A 17,715-nucleotide genomic window follows, 5' to 3' on the forward strand; every position below is an offset into this window, starting at 1 on the left:
GCTCAAAGGAATTCGATTTTGAAAGGATCGACGAGATCAAATCTCAAACGACGTCGTTACCTCTTGTCAGGTACAATCTCCTGGTCACCTCTGAACCATTTCACTTCGCCACCAGCGTCGTCCAACTCGCAGACAAGCGTCAACGTTTCCTTTTCTACGATCTGCTGGGACTTGAGCACCTTTACGAACTTATAAGGATACTCTGCATGGAAGAAGGGATATTTTAGAATTTGCAAACATCATCGATCGCCAGAGTTTACAAAATATCTAGGATAACGTTTTCCTAGATTAAAACATACCAACTATAGTTAGAACCGTTTCAGTCTTGTCGGTTTGTTTGTTAATCTTACAAATGTAGTCGCCGCTATCTTCAAGCGTAGCGCTCTTTATGGTTAATCGACAAACGCCATTCATGTCCTTCGACATACTGTACGTATCGCCCTCCTAGAGATATTAATTAATCGTTTTTTTTTTTTTTTTACGTATTTTGTATTTTCAATTGTACGATGTACGAGAAATGAAATTGTAATCTTAAAAGCTTCACCTCCAACTTCGTTTTTCCTTTGTACCACGAAACTTGGGCGAGGTTGGAGCTAACTGTACATTCCATGTAAACTTCATGCTTAGTGTAACCACTTGTTTTCTTAGCCAGTGGTTTCGTGAATGTGTAAGTTGGGTCTGGTTCTGTGTAACAATAAATCAGTAGCTCGATATATTCTAGCCAAGATGACATATTGTGACTTATAGTCCAAGTATAATCGAATCTATGGTAAATAGAATGTTAATAAAAAAAAGGAGAAAAAAAGAACGAATAGAAAATATAGAAAGGACAAAGAGCAGGACAACGACTTAACAAATTTAAAAACAAATACAAATTAAAAAAAAAACCAAACTCTGTCCTCTTATTTGGTTTTGGAACAAGTATTGCTACCTATACTACTAGTCCTTGTACACAGTTCGCGAATATCCATCGAATCGTACTAACCTTCAACGTTGAGGAAAGCCGTGCTGGAGATACCTGAAATTTCAATTTTATACTTCCCGGTATCCTCGACCTTGGGATTCATAATAATCAGTTGGTAACAATCTTCCTCGTTCTTGAACTTGTATTTCGACGAAGGGAACAGTTCCTAAATAAGAGAAGCAAATTTCTTTATAAATTTCCGAACAAACCTTTCAATTAATATCTATTTTATTATTTGCCAATTAATTATTTAATAATAATTAGGTGCAAGAGGATCATAGCGGTGCAATATCATTTTTCATAAAACGCTATTATATTGTAAACAATTAGAAGGAACTGATTGTATCCTTTCGAGTCGTGGAAACGTATACCACGGCAGAGAATAAAGTTGCAACTTAATTCGTCAGCAAACTAAAACGACGACGTTCGTAAGAATCAAAGTACGCGTTGAAGTTCAAATTCTTCAAATTTTGACTCAAACCGCTATGATGTTGGAACACCCAATCGATGAACAAATATAACAGACTTATCACTGTCGGAATAAATAGTTAAAAAAGAACGAGAAACTTACGTCCTTTCGGAAGAACCATTTTGGTTTGCAGTTCGGTTTCGAGAAGTTCGCCTCGAAGACCACCTTCTTGTCTTTGCCTTCCTTGGCATATTGGTCCACCAGTGGTTTGAGGAAACTTTCCTGTTTCTGTGAATACGAAAATTCTGTTAGCGAAGGATTCTTCGTTAAGAAATTTCCATCAGATCTAAGAACACCGCCAAGAACGACAACGTTGCTGGGCATACAAGGAAGATGAAGAGTCAAAACGTTTAAAAAAAAGAAGGCGCCACAAACCAACGGATGTCTCGCTAGGCGAGGTAAAAATATGTACAAAATTGCCCCAAAAATAGAGAAAAATTCTCGTCGACGAGGACGAAGCGTTCGAAAGCCGCTGTAGCTGGAAAATTCTAGAAAAAAATAACGGAACAGCACAAAAATAAAATGTCGGCCGTAAAAAGGTTCGATAGAAGATTGTTGTCGAAGATAGTGAGAAGTGACGATGGATGAACGTATATGTAATACATATATATGAGAAAGAAGAATAAAAGTTGTCGAAACAGACCGTGTATAAATTTGATAGATTTGAGGAAGAAGGTGAGAATAGAAGAAACAGACGTAGGAGAAGAGAATGAGAGAGATATCGTAAAAGACAAAGAGAGAAAGACGAGTGGTCTAGTCGTTGAAGAAACGATAAATAAAGAGGAAAATAGTGAATCGCATTCTCATAAGAAAGAGCGAGAAAGAGCGAAAAATATAGAGATAGGGAGGAATAAAAGTGAAAGACATCGATATCACGCTGGTAGATCGTGAAACTGTGTTTCGAGTTTCAAGTTGTCGAGGAATACGATCCAACCTCCGTCTTGGTGAAATGGTGCAGGGTCGGCCAGTCGGGAATTAATTCGGCGAGAGAGGGTCTACGAGATCCACTACTCTATAAAACAACAAAAATCGTCTACGATCACAGTCTGATTTACTACACGGGTATCTTCTTCGTTGAGGCTGATGGCAGGCAAAGTAAAGCGTAAGAAAATCGTGTTTTTAATAGAAATCGAGCTTAGTGGTTTGCTTGTGTGGGTAGTCTTCTCTTTCCAAATAATTTCAGAAAAATAACCAATGAAAATATTAGTCGTATTAATTTCACTAGTTTAGGACCTAGCAAGGACCAACGTTAACGCAACGTTTCATTCGAAATCTTTTCTCGATTAATTTAATCTACGTTAACGAATTATGTCTTTCAACACCGACGTTGTGAAACATATTTTCTAGCCATTAATTCTTGTATCCTCGTTGTTGCTTCTTTCACCCAGGTCTTGTTACGATTTTACCAAGTTCTAAAGAAATCCACCTATTTAGAGAACTATGAAAGGTAAACTTTCTTTATATTATGAAAATCTTGGTCGCGATTCTAATTTGTACACGATCCATCTTTTATACCGAGATATAAAGCGATACGTAAATTGTTTTACGTTACTCGATAAATTTATCTCGGTAAATTTATCTGGATTTCTTCAGAACTTGGTAAAATTGGAAGATCTTGGTGGCTGAAGCGACGATGACGAAGAAAGCAAATTTGACGCGTTAATCGATACCGACGTGTGGTCCTTAACTGGTCAACGGAAAATCGTTGAAGCCGAGCTCCTCTAGAAAAAAGAAGCGCAGGCCAAAGCAGGTGAACTCAATGGATCGCGAGAATTTCATCGTTGACACAGCAACCCTGAAGCAAAGAAACTGAAAAACGCGACGGAAAATCTCGCGATCGTCTCGGTCGTGAAACGGGACAATTTACATGTTCCTAGCTTCCTTCGTAGTTCACGTAAAAGTAACCTTTTACGGGTGTCATATAAAACTGCTTGTATTTGTTGAAGCTTTGCAGGGTGGAAGTGTAGGCGTTTAGTCTGTCCTTCGAAGCTTTTAACCCTTTGGGGACGTGGTATACGCAATGCCAAATTTTATCAACGCGCGTACAAAGGGTACCACGATTATAACTAAACTACGGATGTTTGCGCAAATTTATATCTTTACAAACGCAATCGGAGAGATGGATCCTACAGACATTCGTTTCACCCACCGAATATCACACAGAGCTACGACGATAACTTGCACAGAAGTAACTTGTCATAGAAACTGTGCGTTCATATTTTAGAAATTCTTCTTTCTTATTTACGTTCCGTGCAATTTCGCGTCTTTGAACTTCCTACAGGTGTATAAACATCCGCGGTCTAATTATAACGGTCGAGCAATGGAAGAAACATGGACGGAAGAGATCGTTGGAAAAGGCATCGCGAGCCCAAGGGATTAAAGTAGAATCGAGCGCCAGGAATGAAGAAAACGTTGCTAAAATCGTTTTCGCGAACCTTCTCTTTGATCACTGTCGCTAGTATCGGCCAGTCGGCGATTAGCTCCTGCAAACTTGGCCTGCGCTGAATGTCGAAGACGTCCTGCATGCCCGGCACACACACACGTTCACGTTAATCCCACTCTTGTACGATCCCGGATATCAAGTAGCGGACCACCCTGACGGTTACTTTCATCAAGCTACTCTTCCAGTCGAATCGTTTAAACAACGAAGCGTTGTAAATTTCACATAAATTTCTTGACCGATCTACGTGAATTCGCCAAAACGAATTCACCAAATTTCGATAAACGCTTCTTAAGTCGCATCAGGGTTTTCCGCGTTAAAACACTTAAAAGACATTTAACATTTAGAGATAATGCTTGCTGCTAGGTTACACACCGTTATTAATAATCGAGCTTCGAGATGCATACCGCGTTAATCATACCTACGAGTGCAATTTTACTCGACAAAGTGCATAATTTCTACTCATGCATTGTGAACGATGATTTTTTATTTGATCGATAAAGAATAAGACTAATTTTTGGTTAATCGACGGTTGGTTAATTAAAATCAATTACTACGTGAATGTGTACGATACGAATCAAATACGTGTATATCGAAATACGAGATTCAAGCGCAGCATTAGCTCTAAACTAGCGTGTGTACGCGTGAATATCACACGGTGCGTGTGCTCTTGTAAATTAGAACGCAACGGTTCTGTCGTCAAAGTGTCGTAAATACAGTTGAGTGTATCGTTTGTTCTTCAGTGTGAGACTTTCGACGCTGTGATAACGTGTAATGTGGATTAGTACGGGGTTTCTGTTTCCACAATTTCTTTCCTTTCTTTTCTTAATCCCTTGAGTCCTCGTTAAAACGATCAAACGGATCTACCTGTACAAAAGCAAAATTATGTCTATTTCTCTAACCATCTCAGTTGTTTATAATTTGTTTATATTTCTACTCGCGTATGTACATACGTGTAACGTACGAACTAAATACTCAAAGGATTAAGCCTACCTTTTTCTCAAAATATCGTCGACTTACTTAACGCGAAATATATTTCTTCCAACGGTTCCTAAAATTGTAGAAAACAGAATGGTATATTAATGCGTCCAAATTGCGTCTCGTCAAAGTCGGGAAGCTATCTACGAGGGGAATGATGCCTGAAAACCTTGAGCCAGCTCCAGTTAGTTTCACCCTTCTTGTCTAGAGAAATTCGAAGGACCTCCTCACCCTCCGCCAAGATCACTATATCCTCCCCGTCTTGATACCAGCTTCTTCCGTGCATCACGAAGTCGCCCAGCGACTACGAAGACAAACTTGTACAAAGAAGAAAGAGACAAACAAAGAACTTGCTACCACCGATGCTATAACATCGATAGCTTTCGAACGTACTATCGATGTATATCTGATTTACGGAAATGTTAAGTTGTCGGTCTTTGTCTTTTCACCTACTTACCAAATAAATCGAGCTCGTCGTCGACTTACGCTATTACCACGTTATTCTCTAGTACATGTACGTTAATTCTATTAAATTCTCGACCGAAGTTGTGTCGTTGGTTTCGTATCTCACCTAGCGCTTGAAATTCATTTGTAATTAAACGATAAGCAATTTTTTCTTTCCAGATAGAACAACAGTATAGACGTAGTAGCATACCGAGCTGTTATTGAATGATCGCAAGTAATCGAGAAATGCAACAGACTTACAACGAATGGACATGCATACCAATAAGGACAAGCTCCCTCAAGACATACAAGAAAAAAAAAAAAAGAAAAAAAGAAGAAGATTCAAAGTTTCTGATTCGAAGTATTGAATCACGTGATAAGAACGATCTTCGATCGTAGACGAAAGTAATTGGCTACGCACCTTCTCCAACTTTTTCAAAGCCGGCAACGGTTTCTCGACTTCCTTTAAGTCTACCTTTTCCTGTTCTTGCTCTTCTCTCGCCCATTTCTGGTACTTTCTCTTTTTCAGCATAGCACGGAAGTCCATACCACTGGCGTCTGCAATAAAACATCGAGGCTCGTCGATCGAAAGATTGAGAACGAAGACAGTAGGTTAAAGATTACGATTAAAAACGATTAAAATTGAAAATTAAAGATTAAGATTACGGTAACTAAGGAGAACATTGGAAATTAAGATCGAGAAGAATCGGAGTAAAAATTGGGAATAGAAGGTTTAATACGTAGAAAGGGAGAAGAGAGCTTACCGGAAACGTAGAGCTGCATCTCGGCAGAGTCCTCGCCATGGATGTTGCTCACGACGACCTTGTATGTGCCCTCGTCGTTGGGCTTCGTCTTCCTCATGCAGAGGGTGATCGTATTGGTCTCTGTGTCCGTAAGGAACTTGAATCGGCCACCTTCGATGATCTCGGTGATACCCTTGTAGAATTTGAAGGTCGGCGCAGGCGTACCTTCCACCCCAACAGTGAGGTACGCCGTCGAATCTGAGAGAAACGTTCATCGTATTCCATCGGTCGAGTTGATTCGACAAGGAAATCAACGGAGACGATTTATCGTTACTTGCGGCTTTTGGCTGCTCTGTTCGATCGGAACATTATCCCAACGCATTGTCAGTATTGCAACTAGCTTCTTCAGAGGGTCGTATGACGCACCGAAATGTTTGCTTATGACGAAAATAGGAATATATTGGTTTGGCAACTAAGTGATTGCGAATTTTATCAATACCACCTAATGACAAAATCCGCAATCACTTAGTTTCCAAGCCAATAGAAATACAGCAATACCGATACAGCGAGAGGAATGAGTTAACGCAAAATACAAATTGTTTGCATAGGAATACAGATACGCTAATATAGGAATGTAGGAATATAGAGATAATGCTCCTATCGAACACGGTATACAACCAGAAGGCTCAAGTAATATTGAGTTGGCAACTAAGTGATCGCGGATTTTGTCAATACCATCTAATGGCAAAATCCGCAATCACTTAGTTGCCAAGCCAATAGTAATCGCAAAAACTCAGGTCACGGAAGCCTTGAAGTTTCAAAGGAGAGAAAGTAGAACGTAGGTAACGTACCTTCGACGGCGGAATATGATTCCTGAACATCGACGATTTGAGGTGGTCCCGCTGGTCCGACATCTCGAAGAGGTGTGCTCGGCTGATTGATCTTATTCTCGAGGTCCGCCACGCTGGGTCTTCTGACGTCCGCACTCGGACGACGACGCTGTATCAATCGATAATCGATGAATCATAAACCATTTACATCGTTCCCTTTGTTTATTTTTCTTTTTTCGCTTTAAAAAGCGTTACAAGCTTTCGGAAAAAGCAAGCAAGCTGAAGAGATCAAGTACGTGACTTTCGTCGCCTTACCTGCGCTTCCTTGATTTACCTGGTCGCGATAACTGCATACGGCAACTCACGAAATTATTAAGTAACTATATTATCTGTCTGTTACACGAAACATTTTGAAAATAACGTTGTAACGAGGTCGATAAAGTTTGAAACATATCTGAAAGTATATACGTGAACGTTTACCGCAGATACGCGTATGTATATTTGGTGTAAAATTACTACGCAGCACGAATCGCCGTCTTAGACGCAAAGTACGTGTCGAAGACGACTGCATCGAAATTTAAAATACTTGGCCTTCATATTTGTGCAAATATCGAAACATTTCCGTGAGTCGCTGTAAATATTCGCAACAGATAATACCGTGACTCGGACGAAAGTCACGACTCGTTCGAAGCTCGGTGCTCTCATGCTGTGTGCGTGGTGCTAATTATTAATCATGCATTTTAGTCACACCGTTAACCTACGTAATTAGTAGAAAGCGTTATCGTTAACTGTTATTCACAATATTAGCGCAAGTAAATCGGAGCCGTAAAACGAGGTCAGTTTTATACAGATTCATATCTTTGGAAATTAAACAGTAATTAAACAGTGAAACGGAAATTTGTTTCATCGGCGAAATATCATAATGTATGCATAATGTTCGCGTTTCTATACTTTCACAATTTCTGACGATGAAAAATCTCCGTTAATCGGTCTGCCGTGTACAAAGAATGTGTCTGACCACGTTCGGGTACTCCTGAGGGTTTCACGTACTCGTTAGCTAAAGTAAATTCGAGGATCCTCCAAGAGGCGTTTGCCGTTAATTCGAACCGATCTATTCTTTGGATCGATCGATGCAAAAGAATTTCTTTCCTCGAATACCTCGAGCAGAATCCTCGAATATACGCAGGAGAAGGAAAGATTTTACATATGTACGTTTGTATGCTTTTCCATTCTGGTTCCACAGCTCGTTGTTACAATACGATACAATGAATGGCGAAGAGAACCAGAATGATTTGTGATCAGAATGTACAGGGTACACATAGGATACATATAAATGAAAGGTTTCCGAGTTACGTGGAGAGGATGTTTTGCTTCGTCGATGCCGAATCGATGAGAATTCGGCGCGCAATTTTCACCAGTTGATCAGTCACAAGGTTAAACCTAGCGCTACGAGATTAAGACTCAGTACGAAGAATTTCGTGTCTTAATACGTGAGAAGAGCTTCGCTGCGAAACAATAAGTAAGTACGCATAAAAACTCGGTAGCTATTGTTCGTTGCGTCGATCGACAATACTTTTTCCTCATACGCTAATCGTAAAAATTCTCTACGTTTCTTTACGTGTACGTTTTTCTACACGATGACGATGAATGTTTTATAAATTATACCATCGATATGGTATAATCTGAACTATCGATCGATGCGTTTTGCACAACTAGAACCATGTAACGATGATGCGTGCAAATAAAAAATGTGCGCTTTCACTGGGATTATAAGTGTTCGTTAAATCACAGAAGCGTTCAAGCTTCAACTGCGAATCTTTTATTTGCATCGCTGTTTCATTCGAAGGGTACTCGATGCGCAAGTGGAACTTTCGTGACGCTTACGAAATTTCTCGGTCGTCGTCACGCCATCGCTGTTAGATACAATTGCTATACACGAAGGCATGGTTAATAAGACATATATAGGAACACAATCGATGAGATGGAGAAATACAATGGATTGTGACGAAAAACAGAGAGAGCGTGAGCGAGAGAGAGAGAGAGAGATACACACACAGTTGACAATTTCTAAAATGGACTGAGAAGACGAAAAGGAAGGGGAAAGGAAATGAAGGAGGAATTACTATCGACACAGTTTTACCACCTTTTTTGTTGTTTAGTTACACTATCGCGATTCCATTACCGCATTCCTCTATGTGGATTATTTACGAAAAGGCACATCGAATAGTACAATATGCACGGGTACGACGATACACATAAAAAATAAAACACATAATATTCGCGATCTGTGTACACTTATCGGATAGGTGAATAAACAAATTAATAAACAAATGAACGTCGTACCTATGGTTATAACAGAATCGATCGCTAACACATAGCATGGTGAGAGCACGGTGAATAATTACATGTATACTACTCTTGTTCGCGAGAGATTAGCATTCGTATCGCAATTTCATAACAAGCAATACTCGGTTTTAACTTATACATATGTATATGAACCGTGCTGCGATCTTCGACTGTCGACTATAATTCGATGTTGCTGTCAGCTCAACGAGTTCTAGGGAAACGTTCGACGTGAAATTATTAAGTTGTCCGAAAAGTGTCTTTCTTTTACATGAAACCTAATCTGTCGAACGTTGTAATCTTTATCTTGATAAATAATTGAGAAAATAAAATGGATCATACGTAATTCGATAGAATGATACAAAACGAAAAATCTTGTGCATCCATTATTTCCTTAGAAAACGAAAGATACTTTTCGGATGATCTAATGGAAGAAGAAACGGCGGACAAGAAGAGGAATTTTCTCGTATTTTGTTAAAGAAAGAGGTTTGAACGTTTGAATCGAAAACCAGCGAAAGAACGCAGCAGGGTTGCGTCTCAAACAGGTCGTAGCAGCATAAAAATCACGGATAAATCGAAGTTTTCAACGTGAAAGGCGAAATCCAGTTGAGCAACGTTGTCCGACTAAACCGTACTTACGCTACTGCGGCTTGTTTGACACCGAACGTCCGATACTACTTTAAACACGAAAAATAGATGCGTAAATTGGTACATAAAAAAAGAAACAAATATATATTGCTATGGATGGAAACATCGACTGAAAGAAATATTTCTTACCACTATCTAATTTCTACGTTCTCAATATACATAGTATTCGCTCGAATTAAGCAAACGTTTATACTACATAGCTGCGGGACGTTTCGACTGCAAATATACCGTGTTTAGTCGACGAGCAAGTACTAGACGGCAAGACAAAATTATCCGTAAAATAAATAAACAAAGATAGGCGCGCGAAATTTATCGTCGACTAGGCACGAGAGGCGCGTTTACTCGCTGAGAAACGTCCGTTGAGCGGTTTTTGCAAAAACTATGTACAGACGCGCATTGCGAACAATTCGGAGCTTTGCGGCACGCATCAAAAATGAAAAAATAGAGATGAAAAAAAAAAGAAGAAAAAGAAACAGAAATATGTTTGATACAACGCGTTCTGTAATTTGAAATACAGTAATATGAGCTAACCTCTTTCCCCTGTAGTTCACCAGGACGGCCGGATTTATTCTGTACGTGGTGCGTGAAAAATGGAAAAAAAAAGTAGAAAGTAAAAAACAGAGAAAAATCATTTGGGTGAAAAAGTCAGAAGGGGGCGGGGATTCGAGACGTCTGATAGGGAGATTCTTATCGGAGAAAATAAGACGGATTTACGTCTGATTGCCAGTGTACTCTCTCGAACACGTAGAAACGGGCCTCGATGGTAGAGATAGCGGGGAGTGGACAGCAGCGGCGACAGCTTCAAAAAATTTAACTAAAAAAAGGGTGGTATAGTCGCAAAATTAATATTATCGGCGTTCCATGGTGGTATGCGGCATTTTCTGCGTGTCCTGCGCCTGGCAATTCAACATTCGGCTTGTGGTTTTATAGCTTGTCGTTGTTAAACTGCTCTTTGATAAATAGTATAGCTGTACTCGAGGGAATCCAATTCAAATCCATCGTGGCTGGGTCAGGTATGAGCGGTTGAAAAAAATAGATTTACAAAAAAAAAAAAAGATGTATGAAAGTAGTGAGAGCAAAAAAAAATCGAAGTCGTAGAAGTGAGAAACATATAGAGAAAGATCTCGCAGGTAATGCTATTCGGGCAGGTAAGCTTTGTGTTATAGCGAACACAAATCTCACCTTAGCTTCAAGCACCTCGCCGGGACGTAACTTTCCCAACTGCAAAAAATTATAGAGACCATCGTGAGCATTGTGCGTGTACATCGGTTAGTCGCGCGAAGTCTTCCGATATCCTTTGTTATCGCATACTGTATCCAAATACGTCGCAGACAAAACGGAGACGGGGAACGTGGGCAAACCTTTGGCAGCGAGATGTCCTTCGAATCGCAAGTTCGAGGTAACAAAATACAAAAACAAAGAGAAAAATACACGACGTCCAAAAACTTAGGGAAAATATCGAGGGGAAAAGAGAATTTAAATGGATGATGATACAAAGAGGTAAAGGTAAACTAGCGACAGACGAATACAAGGTTGCCGAAGTTATTCGACGGATATTCTTCTTTACGACACCTGGCCAATTAATTCACAACACATCGGCGGTGCTAGATTCCGTTTGGTAGAAGTGAGCGGTGTACGTCAGCCAACGCAAGTGCCGTTAAATCAAAGACGGACTTACGCAGTTTCGCATTAAGTAAAGTTCAACGTCTATTTGCCACGACAGTGATTTATCACGCTCTAGAAAGAGACATTGGGGAGTGTGCGGCGATCGAGTTTCTCGCTTGTTCGCAGCCTCGTTGACCGTTATCATCGTCGATGATTCGAACGGCCACGATCCGAGAAAATCGGTCTGAGAATCCGTGGCGTGTCCGCGAGACTCGGCTAGAAATAACGATAAAGCACTGGTTGGATCGCGGACGCGTTTGATTAATCGATGGCAAGTATTAAATGTACAGAGGCATAAATCACAGTCGTCCTTCGTGTCCGGTAAATTGATAGTTTTACCCGACCGTTGGCAGCAAGGTAACAAGTGTCGGGACTGCGTAGAACGCATTCCTACTGCGAGTAAATGACATATAAACGTACGTAGGTAAAGACGAAGTGGTATACGTTCGAAAGTAACCAGGTTTCATGCGTCGTGGATGTTTGTCGTTAGCCTGGGCATTTGTTAACGCCGACGCCTGTCCTTTCCGAACGATGTTTGCCAAAATGTAATCTACGATTCGTAATATACGCGAACGGCAATACGAAAGTTTATACACCAATGATTTAAGATCGTTGAAACGTCCGTTTCGCGCCAGACACGCCTCGGATGATTCTTTCGTTGTTATCCTTGCGACTGTTGTTGTTGCTGTTATGATTATTATCATTGCTATTATTATTATTATAATTATTAACATCCTTACGATTAACGATATTAATATTAAAGTAATAATCGTGGAGTGTAGAGTGCTGAGAGATTCGGTTGCAACATATCCGTGCCAGGTGCAGTGGTGCGTTGGTGCAATAGTGCAATTGGTGCATACTTCCACGTCAATAATTATTAATTTATAGAAGAGAATGGAGCCGAGGTTTTCTCGAATCGATGCGTCTCGATGGAACCTGTGCTCGTACGAACGATCCCGCGCCAAATTTCCAAATCTTCTCGTAGTCGAATTGTTCGAACGTTAACACTCGAGATCTCGAGAGTAAAAGACGCAAGAGAAAGAACGACAATTTTTCGAGCGCGAGATCATTGAAAATGACATATCAAGTAAGTAAAATAAATTGGCGATAGAAGATGAGAAGTGAGCAGGCAAAGTCGAACGAAGAGACCAACGAGTAGAGGAATTGCGCTTTCGGCAGACGCGCTCTTCGTTCAACGTTCCAATAGGTGTGTGTTTGTAAAAGAAGTAACGTGCGAGTAAAAGAACAAGTGAAAGTGAAATAAGTGCATTGGTAGTCGAGTAAGGTTGCAGACGAGGCATTCGCTTTCCCATTTCCAGTGATTTTCCTCACCTTGCGCTCGTCCACCACCTCGCCTGGTCGCAGCTTTCTATTCTCCTATGAATCAAACTCTTCTTTACTAATCTGTATCGTTTCGAAAGTCGCTGTACGTGTACGCGCTTATACGCACGCACATCCATGCACGTGTGCATTACCATCCATAACTATCTGGTCACTTCCCAACTATCGCAAATACATCAAATACGCTTGAAACGAGCCTCAATTTAATTCAAATTTTTCATCTTGTCTCGTGCAACCGTATACTCGCACAGTTAACAGACATCGATGAGAACGATTGTTTGTATTAATTCGAATAAAGATTGGAAAACTTTGTACTGAATTTTACGAAGCTTGCCAACTGTTCGTCGCGGACAAACAGCGACGCGGATATATCGCTTCGCTTTAAGCATTTAATTAACGTGCAGAGACGAAGCTAGTTACGCGAAGAGGCAAAGAATTAGCGGCTCGGTTCTTCCATCGCGACGATATCGAAGATATGATAAAGATATGAAACATCCGATCAAATTATATCGGGTGTCCAAATACTTATGGACGATAGTTAGAGATAAACGTCTGGTACGACGAGGACGACTTTCATTTTATCCTTCAAAGATTCATTTTGCTTGCATGTGGTTCCTTGATCCGCTTACTTTCCACGCTGCATCGAACACTCGTAGCTAAGATATCTCGCGAAAGACGAGAAGGGTATTATGGTAAGGGGAAAGTGGTTTTTCAGAAGCTGGGCTGTTTGGACGATTCACGAGTAGGATTGCTTTACTAGCTTTGCTGACACTAATATCAACGTACACACCCGACACGTAATTTCGTATCGTCAGACAAACACGTCGGGGGTTCACGTGATTGGACATCTAGCTCTAAGACTATCACGATTGGGATCACTAAATCACTGACGTTGCTACGAAACTGCAAAAAAACTCCAACAATTCTAGGGCTAACCAGCAGTAGCCACTGATCTACCTACGCTTTTATCTAGTTCTGTACACGAGCTAACGTTTTCTATAGTTCAGAATCTTTATGTTTCGTTTTTTTCTGGTTACTCAAACTCTCAATTTTACAAAAAAAAAAAAAAAAAGATACTACGTTTAGCCAACAGTCTAAGGATAAGCGACTTTGTTTCAGTCAAAATTTCGTTCGTTTAATTGGTCGTTCGTACAAATCGAAAGAAAAATTGAGAGCACGAGTAACCTACGAGCGTTCCCCTCGAACGATCAGCCGATTTGCTCCGTTAAAACGTTACTTTTCGTCGCCAGCAGCAACGAAATCGAGCGATCGCATTGCGCGCATTATTCGAATCCTTTGATACGTTAATCTGTCGTCGTTTATGATGTACGTATCACCGATTTTAGACGTTGGACACGCCCAGTCAGTCGCGAATCAAAAATTAGTAATGAGTAATTGGACAAAAATAGGCTCGAACGCGTCTATTTCTGGAAACGTATTAAATATCACGGGCTATTAAGAACATTGCTTGGCAATCTGACAAAAAGACCTTGATTAACGAGTTTTACGATCAAATTCGTTACCGATCCAAAAGCTTCGATCTTTCGTCGTCCAGACGAACACGTACCGGAGCAAATCGCTTTTCGAGGCAGACTGGCTGCGATGGTACCGATTCTAACGGCGATCAAAGCGATCGAATAAGCGAACAATCGAATGGTTGAACGATTGGATGGCCGAATAGTCAAATAGTCTTTTGCCCTTTCGGTTTTCGTTAAGAAAATTGTACCATCGTCTTGTAGTAATCGCGTTTAGATTTAAAATTAGCTTAAGGAGACAACTGGAAGTCGCCCTTTAGTCGCAAAGCAACAGGAGTATGAAATAAATAACAACGATAATGACAAATAGACGAATGGTCAAATGGAACAATAGAAATTTTAATAGTCGCGAAGGCTATCGAAAAAATCCAAAGTGGTCGAATAATCGAACGAAACAGTCAAGAATTTCGTATAGTTGCGAGTTGAGGGTTGTCAAAGAGATGGAAAGATAGGCGAATAGTCAAATAGTGGAATGGTCCGATGCAGAATGAAATTTCACGTAATCGCGAAAGTTAGCAAAGTGGTTGGATGATAGGCTAATCATCGTAAACGATACCATCACAGCTGTTCACTCGATAGTCCAAAAGCGTAATCGATATACCTCGCGGATAAACACAATCCGTAACATACCTCGTCACTGATAATCAGACTGGGTCTGCGACCCAATTCTTCGGGTGGTATCAAGGATCCCCGTCGACTGGTTGTGCCGCTGCCGGGTATCAGGGAACTCCTTCTGCTTCCAACCGGCGTTACGTCTTTGATAACTTCGATCTTCGGTGCTTCGGGTGCTTTGATCTCTGGCACCTTTGGCTAAGTACGCGAGAAAATCAATTATCAATTCAGATTGCGTCGTATTTCGAATTTGGGAAAGTAAGCGATAGCTGAGGCGAAATCGCGGCCGAACGATACGCATTCGTAGAAGAATCTGCATATATCGATTAACCAAGAAAGTTTTGGCGTTATTAAACGTTGAAAGAGAAACGCGCAAGCAAAGAAGGTAATTTGTTGGTGAAAATAATTATTCTCGGCTAATGAAGCAAACCTTATAAATGCCACGTTTATCAAAATTATAGTCTACGGAATTGAAGAACTTTTGCAACGCCGTTTTCACAGTCGGTGTGTTTGCTGAGCGCAAATTTAACAGATAAGCGATCGTCCGAGTGGCTAACGAGACATTTCCGTCCTAGCCTTTGTATTTTCTCAGAGATCACACGTGCGAACACGACAATCTCGCATCGTCTTGTACGAGTAGAATGCTTTCGTGCTTCGCTAATATCGTCTGCAACGTTATTTTTACAACAGCTTCTTCAACTGTCTACGAGCAAAGTAGGTACAACATTTGCAGTAACAGTATGCGGAGAACGTGGCGATTCGCAATGAACGAGAGAAAAAACACCAGAACTTTCTTCGGTTAACGTCTCTCCTAAAGATCCCGAGAAACTGAAACATAGAAGCACGTCTGTCGGATTTACCGAAGGATCGAGAACCGATGAAACGTTATCGTCGACGGCTCCTAGAACGCGATCGCGATCACGATCGTGCTGAGATTAAGACTGAATCGAGACTGTCCGGTCTGCCGCGAGAAATCAACGCGAAGAGATACGGTCGGGCACAAACGGGTCGCAATAACACCGAAAATAGCGATCGACATTTTCTCCATCCTAATTTTCAAGTCGAAAAATTAGGGATCCGAGGGGGGTGATATACGAGCGGTTATTTGCCAAAATAGTTCCCCCTCTTTCGCGGGTATCCGGATGCAGGGTGGTGGTGGACACGGGACCCATCGGTTGCCAAACGGTCATTTTGTTCGTTCGATTATTAGCGCTAGTATAGAAGCGCGTTGCGTTAATTACGTTCGAGAGAAGATCGAACCAGGATTACCGGGCTATTTGCGTCGGCGATCTTTTATCCGCGGCAAACCACGACCGAGACCACTTGCTAATCCGCCAGCAAGGATTTCGTGTCACCGCATCGTCTACGACCCTGAGCGTAGCCTCCGTTAAACGTCGATTAATATTAGACCAATAGACCAACTCGCGAGGAAAAAATGCTCGATCGTTTCTCTGAGTTAATCGCTCGCTGATTTGCAATTTTAACTCTGCAATTTGTAATCGAGCTTACGGAATTCCAGGAATCTCGACCGATCGTACTTAGGCGCGACGTTGCAAAACTCTTGTCATTCCTGACGTAAAGCGAAGCAGCTTGGCAAAATCGTTTTCTTATTCTTGCATTAATAACGAGAAATTACTCACCTTGGAATCGAACTTCTGTCCGCCGCGTGAAAAGAGAATTCATTAGTAGTGGAATAAACGACGTTTGATCTTATTAAATTAATTATCGACACAAAGTAAATATAGTTGATCGGTTTAACGCAACAGAATGAAAAATAAGAGCAACGTTTCTCTTACTTGCGTGGTTGGTCTGTCCAACTTGGTTTTATCTCGGGGCGCGTACTCCCCGAATTCGAATTCTTGCGGCTTCTCCAAAACCGGCCGCTCGTAATCTGGAATCTCCGGAAGCTCGTAATCCTTGTCCTTGCTGGCTTTTCTCACTTTCGTCTTCTTGGCTTCCGTCTTTTCCGTCTTCTCAGTTTTCTGCGCGAATGGTTTCCGATTAATTTCTAGCATCGACGATTTCGTCGATGAAAATCACTCGGGAAGGCACGATAGGTCTGTTGATTTTCTGATTGTTATCGCTATTCTCGCTACTTTCTCGCTGTTATGATATATTAACTCATGGCTATGAAACCACTGAACATTTAGAAACGAAGGGCGAGTTAACGATGGAGCATGTTGAATTTTAAAATTACTCGTGCGAACCGAGAAAACGTAAATTATCGTGGTCTTCCCTCGTGATCTTCGTACATTGAAGCCGTTCGATAAAACAAAGAGCGACAGATAGAACATCGATTTCAGCATAGAGAATTCGAGTCGACGAGCAAATGTTTTGTACAGCCAAATAGCCGAGATACCTTGAACATTGTTATTATATTAATAATAATATTCGTGTAGATTGAATTAATCGGTTTGTTAACGATTCGCCGAGCTTTCAAGAATTGAGAAAGTGAGAAAAGAGAGAAGAGAGAGTCTTCGAATTATGCACAGTACCTTATACTTTGTGTCGTTGTTATCAACATCGAGGAAAGAGACCAAGCATAGAAAGTTGTCGAAAATTGGAGGAAACAGTACCGCAGTAAGAGAAGAGACACATCGAATAATCGAGATTGTGAAATTTTATGAGTGGAATTAATAAGTGGAAAGAATCGTCCAGAGTGTGAAAAAGAATTTTTCATAGTAACAGCGAAAGTACTTAGAA

The 17,715-nt window shown here is 40.8% G+C and overlaps 1 protein-coding gene and 1 long non-coding RNA gene across 42 annotated transcripts in view; one reads left to right on the top strand and one right to left on the bottom strand.

Moving 5' to 3' along the window:
* Window positions 1–17,715, bottom strand: part of LOC126918722 (twitchin) — a 77,793-nt gene that overhangs the window by 34,619 nt on the left and 25,459 nt on the right. For 34 of the 41 annotated variants that reach the window (XM_050726973.1, XM_050726971.1, XM_050726965.1 and 31 more), the window contains 13 exons: window positions 16,809–16,994; window positions 16,653–16,667; window positions 15,031–15,210; window positions 12,857–12,901; window positions 10,391–10,429; window positions 6,890–7,037; window positions 6,060–6,296; window positions 5,717–5,853; window positions 1,536–1,661; window positions 986–1,130; window positions 545–684; window positions 300–444; window positions 61–202 (listed from right to left, as the gene is read on the bottom strand). In XM_050726973.1, the coding sequence (XP_050582930.1) occupies window positions 61–202; window positions 300–444; window positions 545–684; window positions 986–1,130; window positions 1,536–1,661; window positions 5,717–5,853; window positions 6,060–6,296; window positions 6,890–7,037; window positions 10,391–10,429; window positions 12,857–12,901; window positions 15,031–15,210; window positions 16,653–16,667; window positions 16,809–16,994 (1,685 nt within the window). Of the gene's footprint in view, window positions 1–60; window positions 203–299; window positions 445–544; window positions 685–985; window positions 1,131–1,535; window positions 1,662–5,716; window positions 5,854–6,059; window positions 6,297–6,889; window positions 7,038–10,390; window positions 10,430–11,041; window positions 11,081–12,856; window positions 12,902–15,030; window positions 15,211–16,652; window positions 16,668–16,808; window positions 16,995–17,715 lie in introns of all 41 variants that reach the window. The other 7 variants (XM_050726989.1, XM_050726962.1, XM_050726948.1 and 4 more) reach the window with 4 other exon arrangements.
* Window positions 2,406–5,634, top strand: LOC126918791 (uncharacterized). Its single transcript, XR_007711441.1, has 2 exons — window positions 2,406–2,535; window positions 5,476–5,634. It is a non-coding gene; the product is annotated as an uncharacterized LOC126918791 (long non-coding RNA).

This window comes from Bombus affinis, chromosome 7 (assembly GCF_024516045.1).
Source record: "Bombus affinis isolate iyBomAffi1 chromosome 7, iyBomAffi1.2, whole genome shotgun sequence".
Classification (NCBI taxonomy): domain Eukaryota; kingdom Metazoa; phylum Arthropoda; class Insecta; order Hymenoptera; family Apidae; genus Bombus; species Bombus affinis.